The sequence below is a fragment of the Sinocyclocheilus anshuiensis genome, unplaced genomic scaffold, assembly GCF_001515605.1.
Source record: "Sinocyclocheilus anshuiensis isolate Anshui unplaced genomic scaffold, SAMN03320099.WGS_v1.1 scaffold101, whole genome shotgun sequence".
Classification (NCBI taxonomy): Eukaryota; Metazoa; Chordata; class Actinopteri; order Cypriniformes; family Cyprinidae; genus Sinocyclocheilus; species Sinocyclocheilus anshuiensis.
The window spans coordinates 784,607-795,071 of NW_015540892.1; the positions used below are offsets into that span (position 1 = coordinate 784,607).

The 10,465-nt window shown below is 35.9% G+C and overlaps 1 protein-coding gene across 3 annotated transcripts in view; it reads left to right on the forward strand.

Annotated features, from left to right (window-relative positions):
• The window catches only part of col18a1b (collagen type XVIII alpha 1 chain b), a 50,906-nt gene that overhangs the window by 12,810 nt on the left and 27,631 nt on the right, over positions 1–10,465 (forward strand). Inside the window, exons 1-5 of one of the 3 annotated variants that reach the window (XM_016486598.1) lie at positions 1,409–1,776; positions 5,905–6,446; positions 7,334–7,444; positions 7,617–7,673; positions 8,736–8,823. In XM_016486598.1, coding sequence (XP_016342084.1) covers positions 1,500–1,776; positions 5,905–6,446; positions 7,334–7,444; positions 7,617–7,673; positions 8,736–8,823 — 1,075 coding nt within the window. In that variant the 5' untranslated portion in view covers positions 1,409–1,499. Of the gene's footprint in view, positions 1–1,408; positions 1,777–5,904; positions 6,447–7,333; positions 7,445–7,616; positions 7,674–8,735; positions 8,824–10,465 lie in introns of those variants that run through there. The other 2 variants (XM_016486599.1, XM_016486600.1) reach the window with 2 other exon arrangements.

Below are 10,465 nucleotides of genomic sequence, written 5' to 3' on the forward strand. Positions count from 1 at the left end.
ATCACAATTAAAAGAACCAAAGACTTAAACTACTTCAGTCTGTGTGCATTGAATTTATTTAATACACGAGTTTCACTATTTGAGTTGAATTACTGAAATAAATGAACTTGTCCACGACATTCTAATTTATTGAGATGCACCTGTAGTGGCGAGAAACTATTTGTCTTATTAGAAGTCAGTGTATCTTCAGAATGATTTTGAAAGTGATATCTCAAGGCAAAAAAAATTTAAAATGGGACATAGAGATGCTTTAAAGGGTTAGTTCACCCAAAAATGAAAATTAGCTTGTGTTTTACTCACCCTCGTGCTTTAAGGAAAATGATGATCGTTTCCGTCTATATGCGAATGCGTGTAAAGTACAAGCCTAGTTTACATTATAAATAATAGTTTAACATTCAAATACATTACGAATATGGAAACATTTGGATTTGTGCCGAACGAGACGTGAGCAATAAGCTCCAAATAGCCTACATCTAGTCAAACCCGCGCTCGCTCCGTCCTTGTACACGCACACATGCATTGTCACGATCTATTCTAATGCACTGTAAATGCCGGATTTTTAAAAACAAATAGGCCTACGTAATTAATCGTTAATTTAAATGAAGATCATGGAAATGATCGAAAATTGACATCCCTAATATGGATATTTTTCCTACAAAACCACATGGATTCACTACAGGGGGCCTTTATTCATCCCCCGGAGCCGTCTGCAGCACGTTTTATTATGAATGCGCGAGCTTTATTTGACGACTTGTGGACTGTTCAACTGCAACACCCGCTGACTGCAATGATAGAGCTTGGAATAGCCAGGACAATTTTTAATATAACTCCGACTGGATTCGTCTGAAAGAAGAAAGTCATATACACCTAGGATGCTTCGAGGGTAAGTAAAATGCAGTCTTAATTTTCATTTTTGGGTGAACTAACCCTTTAAGTAAATTTATTCCAATTAAATGTAATTATTTCATTATATTTTTTAATATCTTTTTTTATTGTTTTAAAGAAAAGGGATATGTGCACATAGTGATCTCCACATTGTGTTTTTCAGTATTAATAATCAAAGATTAATTGTTAATTTTACTGATAGTCATTCATGAAAACTGAAATGGCATTGAAATGGGCATTGAAGTTCTGCAAGCAAACAAGAAAGCTATATTAAATATTTTTAAGGGGTCCATATGGATTTTATTCTCAAAAGAGGAGCATTAGGAAAACTGAGGCTGCACATCTGTGTTCTCGAAGCAGGGTCTATTGCGACACAGTGGGAGGTTGAGTATTTCTCACATTTTGGAGGGGAAAAGTAGAAGTGGCCAATGAGGTCCAACTTATATTAAAGAGAACACGCCTTCTGTCTCTCTCTACCCCTGTTACAATGAGCTAAGAGAAGGAAAAGATAACTCATCTTGCATTGCAGTGTTGGTTAGACTACTTTTGCAAGACGCGCCTGATAGCATGTTCTGAATGACTCGGGCAACAGAAGGACTAGTGTATATGCAAAGATGAGGTTCAGCTGGGGCTTGTCTATCCTGTTGATTCTGTATGTGAGTCCTCTTAATGCCTTTTTGTGGAACAGTTCACCTGTCACAAAGGCCCCCACAGTGGACAATGGCACTTCTGTTGGTGGAACGACCAATAAGGAGGAGAAAATTGCTGATGTAGGGTCGGAAAAAATAGATGCAGCGAGAGGGATCCAAGGATTTGTGAAGAATTGGGACCAGAACTCAACTGTGAATAACAATGTCACAGTGAGGACACCTGTCATCTCCTCGAAAATGGGTAATGATAAGTCTTTATCAGAAGAAGTCGAACATGAAATAAATGTCAAAGGTTCCTCAGGTGATGCCATTGGGTCAGGCTTAGGCTCAGGGCCCACTATGGATTTGGCTCAGGAAGGCAAAACAACAGCGACCATCCTTACAGGGACAAGGGTCACTGACAGCAGGACTAGTATAATTAGCACTTCCGCTTTCACTGAGGATTCCACAAACTGCTTATCAAGAGGCTCTGACTGGCCTTTCTGTTTATCTCAAGGTGAAGTCACATTTTCTGTACCTAATTTTTTTAACCACACCCAGGCAGAGGATGTGGTAGCTGTGTTAAATGAATGGGGTTGGCTCCTGCATTCAGGCTGCCACCATGGTTTGGAATGTTTTTTTTGCCTACTACTGGCACCAAGATGCCATCAGCCCTCTGAGAAACCTGGGATAGCCCTGCTACCCTGCAGGACTTTCTGTGAGGTGCTGCTGGACAGCTGCTGGACAGTCCTACAGGAGAGGGGCCTGCCTGTGGCCTGCCACACCCTCCCCGAGGGACCAGAGCCCAGTCAGTCATGCCTAACCGTTAGTAACCACAAAGGTAAAACTGTGATGCATCTAAAACTTGTGCCGCTTGTCTTGTCAGTATGTGTTTTTTATTGGTGTGCTTTCTACCGTGAGAGACACCAGTCACTTCCTGTCTGTCAGCGGTTGCTCTGCTCTGCTCTGCTATCGCTTTGCCAGGGCTCAGACCAACATTTACTACCTGGGTATACGCTAACCAGCAGAACGTTTACTTATGCACATCTGCTGTGATGTGAGGTCTGCATGCTTGGCTCAGTGTGAATCCATTAGAATTACATGCATGCATGAATACTAATTGCACATTCATTCTAAACATTTTCATTTTGGCAGACTGTTTTTAACCTGTAGCTCATATTTGTGTGTAGACTCTGAGTGCAAGCATTTTCAATCAGAAATAATTATCAATTAATATGTGTGCACTTTGTTTCTTAATTTAGTGTAAAATGTAGATCCACAGGTTTGCAAAAAATACAGAATTTTGGCAGTCTACGATTTGTTATTATTAGACACAGAATAATTAAGTGCCATACAATATTTTTTACAAAATTGTGTTATAGCTAGATCTTGTGTAGTTGAGGCCTGTATAAAAGTTGTTTATTGTATTTTGACTGGTTTTGAAAGTGACACACTTGACTTAACTTAATTGGAGAACAAGCTGCACATGCTTGTTTGCAGAAAGTTGCTAATACATGAGAAAACTGTGGTGTGGAAACCCTTATGGAGATGGTTTAGGCATGTATTGTGCTAATTATGTTCCATCTTTTAGAATATTCCTGATTCATCAACCTAAGAAGAATAAGAATGAGATGACGTGTGTATGCACCATAAATTTAGTCAGAAACACACTTATATGCAGTTATAAATGAATGAGAAGGATGTGGGGAGTCCGCATACAGTATGCGTTCTGTTATGTCAGAATTAGGTTATATAACCAGTGTTTACTCATTGAGGTCAGTTCTGATGAGCAAATTGCATTCCCTGGTGGTCACCTATCCAAGTACTGACCAAGCCAAACCTTGCTTAGCTTTAGAGTTTAGATGAGATCAGGAGAGTCTATGGTTGTCCATGTGAAATGTAGTAAAAAATAATCCATCAGGCAAAGTCATTCATTCTCATGTTTAGAATAAGTGCTCCTAGAGTGCTTGATTCTTAAAGCAATGCTTTTGTTTTATTTCTATAACTAAGACTCCTGAGCTTATTCTTTTATTTAAAAGAAAATAAAACTACTGATCCTAGTGTATGATGTTTAAGGCCAGCTCAACCATCTATCACAATAAAATAGATTTTTCACCATGCTGAATCAGCATTCTTGTCAAACACAATCCAGTTTGACCACCATCTACATACATATGTGTGAGTTGTGGTGGATGACCTCAGCCACGTTTGTTGGAGAGTAACACTTGGACAAAGAGGCAGATTATTGTGTCTCTGTGTTATTAATAAGACAAAGAACTTTCTTTGCGTGCTGGTTATAACAAGGTTCCCTCTGAAAATGTGTGACAAGACACAGCAGAGAATCCACGATCAGATTTAAGAGGCTTTATTTTTAGCTATGAGGGACTTTTTCTCTTTTTTTTTCTTTTTTTTAGATGATGTGCAAGAAATGCTGGGAGATTGATAGAAAAAAAGGATTCATTGTGTAGACAGTTGTGAAGATCTGTTGTGGGGGAAGAGCAATTCTTATCTGACACAAAGTCTTCCTTGATCGTTTAATGACCATTTATGACCAGCTCTGGCATTGCACTGTGATGGTAATTAATAAGGTTGGCGTTTTGATCTATCACTGTGGTCTTGGAGAAAGCACCATGAAAACCGCAAAGTTCTCAGGGGCAAGCAACTGCAAACCATGCTGTAAGAGGGTTTTTTTCTCTTACACATCTGGTACTGCATCCAGACTTCATCATTTAACGTATTTATTTGTTTCAGTGCATTCATTTTGGATTTAGGCCATTTTGCATTCAGTATGTTAGTTTTCCTTTTATTTACCCTCAATTTCTTCAGTATAAGTTGTTAGACAGTGTTTAAAAAGAGCTGAATTATTATAATTGGCAGCTGTTTCATGCTGGTCATTTCCTTGAGTTACTCTTTGTCTTATCTCTTGGGAAGTATAGGGGCTCAGATAATTTTTTGAAGGGAAAGTTTATCTTAATTAGGTCTCTTGGGAGTCAAGGAGGTATCAGTTAACAGGATCCTCCGGTTTCCATCTCATTCATTTAATTCCCATTTACCTATCCAGCTGTCAGTAGACTTACAACCATTAAGAAAAAAAAAAGAAAAAAAAAATGTTTTTATATATATATGTATATATAAAGACAATTCCTGGCAGAAGGCATATTAACAATAGCAATTTGAAGTAATCAGAGTTGACAGAACTTTTAGGAGACTTGCATTTTTTATGTTTACAGTGTTATTAGCATCACATTTTATTTTGTTTTGTCAAATCCCAAAATTTTATTTATTTTAGTCATGTCTTATCACAGCTGTAGGATGTATACACATGTGGGAGAGTGTCTGGAACAGTTGGCCAATAACACTGGTGCCCAAGGGACGATTTATTCATCAGCATGTTCACAACTGTTGCAGTAGAGCACATGTTATTTATTGTTTAATTATAGATAGATTCAAGTAATTCAGAATGAACATTCACCAGTACTTTAAATATAATTTCCTTTATAATAACATTTTGAAAAGATTTCTTGCTTACGTTTACACTTTTGAAATATGGTTTATCAAATGTATGTGGCAGTTAAGCTTTGTTTTTATCACTTACTTTAGTAGCATTTATAATGTCTTGTGTCAGGCTTTATGAGAAATCATTTTTTGTTTCAATAGAAAGGACATTAAAGTATATTTAATAAATTCTACTTTCATCAGTAAACATTGTCATTACACATACTGTATTGCATAAAAATAGACTTAAGTCATGTTTAAGTGAGTCAAAAAAGTAACCGATTATATTTAATATAAATGTAAACTATGATGTTTTTTACAAGGGTGACCTAGTAAAAACATTTATACTAAAGAACAGTCAGGTCTTTACAAGACCTAGACCTTTAAATTTCTGTGATCTGACAATGGTCTCCCTATACTCCATCATCAACCCTGAGAAAGCAAAATTTCACATATTTAGCATGCTATATTTAGTCTGATTCTCTCAGGACTTACTGTAATGTACACTGTGAAGAATTATTCCACTGTGTCTAGCTGTTTTCCCCCAGTTTCTGTAGACATGGTAATAATCACCAGTCACCATTTTTGTCAGTCCCCATAGGCTGCAGCATGTTGATTTATGAGGCTGAATCAGTTGACTTTGTTGTAGGGTGCAATTTTACCTCACATGTATTGCAAAGATTATATAATAACTGGCCCTTTTTCTAAAAGACACATGCTATTTTAGGCACTAGTAAGAACTGAATCTTTTAAATATTTCAATAGCAAATTAAAATTTCAGTAATATTTCAGCAATAATTCATTTAATTTTCACTTAATATGTTTTTAAATGTAACATCACCAAACGCTACATTCATTTCAACTGTACTGATTTCCATTATTTTTTGTATCATAGCAGAGAGTGGAATCTCCCTGCTGCAACTAATTGGAAACCCTCCACCTGAAGACATCACCCGGGTTTCAGGCCCAAATGGACAAAGTGCTTACCTCTTCACAAAAGATACCAACACAGAACAGATGGCACGCGCCCACCTTCCCACACCCTTCTACCGAGACTTCTCTCTTGTCTTCCATTTGAAGCCCAACTCTGATGATGCTGGAGTCCTCTTCTCCATCACCGACTCAAATCAAAAGATCATGTACATCGGGGTCAAGCTCTCAGCAGTGGAGGATGGCAAAAGAAAGGTTATTTTTTATTACACAGAGCCCGATTCAGATACATCTCAAGAGGTGGCCAGCTTTGAGGTGGAACACAAGCCACAAGAGTGGAGCCGCTTCTCTCTCGCTGTTAGTCTGGACCAGGTGTCTTTCTACGAGGACTGTGAATCTGAGCCCAAGGTGGTAACGTTTGAGCGCTCAGCTGATGACTTGGAGCTGGAGACACACTCCAAGATCTTTGTTGGACAAAGTGGAGCTGATGACCCAGACAAATATCAAGTATGTCTAAAAGTACTCTGTATGTTGGCCACATTTTATTTTAAGGTCCAATTCTCACTATTAGCAAACCATTAACTATGACTTTTGCCTCAACAAACTCCTAATTTGCTGCTTATTAATAAGGTTAGTAAGGTAGCTGTTAAGCTTAAATACTGGGTAGGATTAAGAGATGTAGAATATGCTCATGCAGAATAAAGCACTAATATGTGCTTCATAAGTACTAATAAACAGCCAATTTGCTAGTAATATGCAAGCTAATAAGCAGCAAGTTAATATTAAGAATTATGACTGTGGACCACAAACCAGTCATAAGGCTCAATTTTTCGAAATTGAGATGTATACATCATCTGAAAGCCGAATAAATAAGCTTTCCATTGATGTATGGTTTGTTAGGATAGGACAATATTTGGTCCATTAACTATGACTTTTGCCTCAATAAACTGCTAATTTGCTGCTTATTAAGAGTTAATAAGGCAGTTGTTAAGTTTAGGTATTGGGTAGGATGTAGAATATGGTCATGCAGAATATGTGCTTTATAAGTACTAATAAACAGCCAATATGTTAATAATAGGCAAGCTAATAAGCAACTAGTGAGAATTGGTCCCTAAAGTGTTACCATGTATGCTTTTTGTTCAAATATACAAAGGGACAATAGCAAATGTATCATGGACCCTTTGTAGTTTGTCTGTCTGTTAGTGAGTCTGTCTGACAAATGATCAATTGATCAGTCGATTGCCCCAGACCAATTTGGTATAACTACTGTATCTATACATCCATCCATTCAGGATAATTATCTGGAATGACATTTATGTTCATACACAACTACAGCTGATGTGTTGACTGTTGTTAACTCTGATGTTGATGTTGATGTTGACCTGTTTTTTTAGGGCATGATCTCAGAGTTAAGGGTGGTTGGAAACCCACGAGCTGCAGAGCGTCATTGTAATGATGCTGATGATGATGATGATGATGATGATGATGATGATGATGTCTATGACGTAAGCTGCAAATAATCTTAAGACTGTGTCATTCTTATATCTACATTTGTTGGCAATTTTTTTTAAATGTATTGTTTATAGTACACAGACAGAAATGACTCTTAATCTTTCTCCCTCTGAATATCTTGATGGCTTACTAACTAAGTTAATGCTTGCTTCTCATTATTTGTAGAGTTCTGGAGAAAATGGAAGTGGAATAGATGACAGAATGGATATGGATCATAATTTAGTAGGTATTTTTGGACATTAGTTATCTGACAAAATATGTTCGGTCAAACCCTTCTAGTAAAAAACTCTTGGTGAAAAAGCAAATGTTCTGAAAGTATATAAATGATATTTGTGGTTGCATATTGATACTTACAATACTTACTACAAGACTGCTTCTGACATATTGCACTGTGATGTGTCTATCGGATGTTCACTTAAAAGATAACACTTTAGAATATCATCATTAATGAATAAGGACAAAGGAACAAATGAGTAACAATGTTAACGCTACTATTAACTAACAAGACACTGATTAAAGGGATGCAGTTTATATGTAGTATCCTTAACTACTGTGGACTTACATTTATATTAATTATTTGCTACAATGCACTTATTGTGCACATACATGATTTTAGATTGTCTTGTCCTGTAATTACATCTATAATTACACTGTTGACCCGAACTCTACCCCTTAAACCTCTACCACCAAACCTGCCCTATTCGCATATCCAACCTCAGTAGCAGCATAAGTGTTTTGCAATTCAACATGAACATAATAGGTACACCTAATATAAAGTGGGACAGATTAAAAAATTAGTAACTACTATTTTTTCAAACCTCCCAGAGAATTACTAAGAACCTAAATATATTTTCGTAATTGCAAATATTTGAGGTTTTTGTAATGTTTTGGATAATAATTACTTATGATAGATGAAATAACGCATTACCATTACTGTTATTGCTTTTAAAGTATAGAATTGTCTAATATTCATAATGGTTAGGAAAGATGGGTCACTTGTTTATAGGTAATTCCAGAATTTCAGGAAGGAGAGGCTATTTTGCTTAATTCTGCCTTGATTAATTAAGAGTAATTAATGAGAGTATTTTCATTTTTTGGGTGAACTAGCCCTTTAAGACAAAATAACCTGAAGTAGATGTTTAAGTAATGTTTTATCATTACTAAGTATGACTAAACAAATAAGTTAAACAACATATTTTATAAACCATAAGATATGTCTTTTTAAAACTGTCTTGAAGAAACCTGCTCTGCAGGTAACAGTTAAGTGTGTTTTCTATTTCAAAGGGTTCTGTTCTGCAGCCCCTGCCTTCACAACCTGCTTCTACAGGGCGTAAGCCTAAATTGGACACAGATGACCATCAGAAAGCTACAGGTCTGTGCAATTGCTATTTGATCCAGTTTTTTGATTGATGTTAGACAAGAGTACAAAGAAACTGGAACTTTATAGATTTGAATTTATAGAATGTTTTTAGAAAGTGTAATTAATGTTCAGTAGTAGTGATGCTTCCACAGGGAACTGTTCTTCAGTTGTTAACCCTGGCTTTGGCATATACATAAATTAGAAAATTGTGGAATCTCTGAATTTTGGACAACCTATGTAAGAGCTCACAAAATATGATAACAAAATAGACATGCAGACAGAAATCGCTTCAAACTGAATACAATGATAATGCTGCAATGCCATCTTGTGGACAATATTTATACAGAACCTTGTGTGCAATGGGTTCTATGAATGTTAAAGGTTCTTCATGGAAACATCACTGTCAATAAACAACCTTCACTGAAAATGAAGCTGTCAACACAGGAAACATAAAGAATAACGTTTTAAAATATATATTTTAAATTGAAATAATTAAATTGAAGCAAATGTTTGTTGTAATTCTAATTAAAGAGGCAGGCAAAAAGCTCTCCTCTTTTAACTATTATGTTTATTGTATTCACTTTATATACATTATATACATGGATGCATGCATGCATGCATGAATGAATGAATAAATAGCTACTAAATTTATAGGTTTCAAAGGGTTTTATCATTGTTAATTTGGATGTCATTGTGAAAAAGAAATGAAGTTTATCTGCTTAAACGTATATTAAATTCAATTTGTTGAATGTGTGCTCATCTTACCCATGTAAGTAGGAAAAAATAGATTATTAAGTGATTTAAAATGTACTGTACAGTGAAACCTTTAATTTTAAATTATTACAAAGTGCACGTTTTAACCCTCTGTGCCTCTTTTTATGTTTTGAAATTTTAAATTTTTTCACTTCATAGGAATGGGATGACACTTTGTGACTTTTGTCGCATTATCTATGTGAACACACAAAAAATCATGGACATGATTTGGATATGTTAAAGGGTCAATAAATAAATAAAGTCACACTGGGCTCCTTCGCAGTCAAAAATGACCGACATATGAATGGGAAATACGGGAAACAAAAAAAAAAAAAACTCAGAGAATATTTTGGTCGTACAAACACCAAATCAGACATGATGCAAACAAAAGCACACAGCAATGAAGGGGTGACACTCTAAAATATCATGAGTGCAAAATAGACACATATATGAACTGGTGTGACTGTAACAAGTTTTTGCAAATGTGTGAAATAAAATCAATGTTTCAGCCACAGTGCAGTAAAAAAAATGAACAGCAAGAAAGGGATTACACTCTAAAACATCAAGAGTACAAAACCGACATACCAACTTAAACGCACACTCACTTGCACACACTCACAGACACACACAGCACACTATTGTACACACACAGATGAAGTGGTGTGGCTGTAACAATGACAAAATTGATACAGAAGACTCAAATAAGAGGTTGAAATCAGATCAGACCTAGCATTCCTAATCATTTGTTGTTACATTTTTATTGAATTCTGATGTTATGTGTAACAAAATGTCCTTCTCTGTGTTCAGGTTTGACTAGTAAAATTAGGGTTATATATAAGTATTCATGTCTAAAAAAAACAACTAGAGTATTATATTTTTTTTTTTTTTTTTTTTTTTTTCC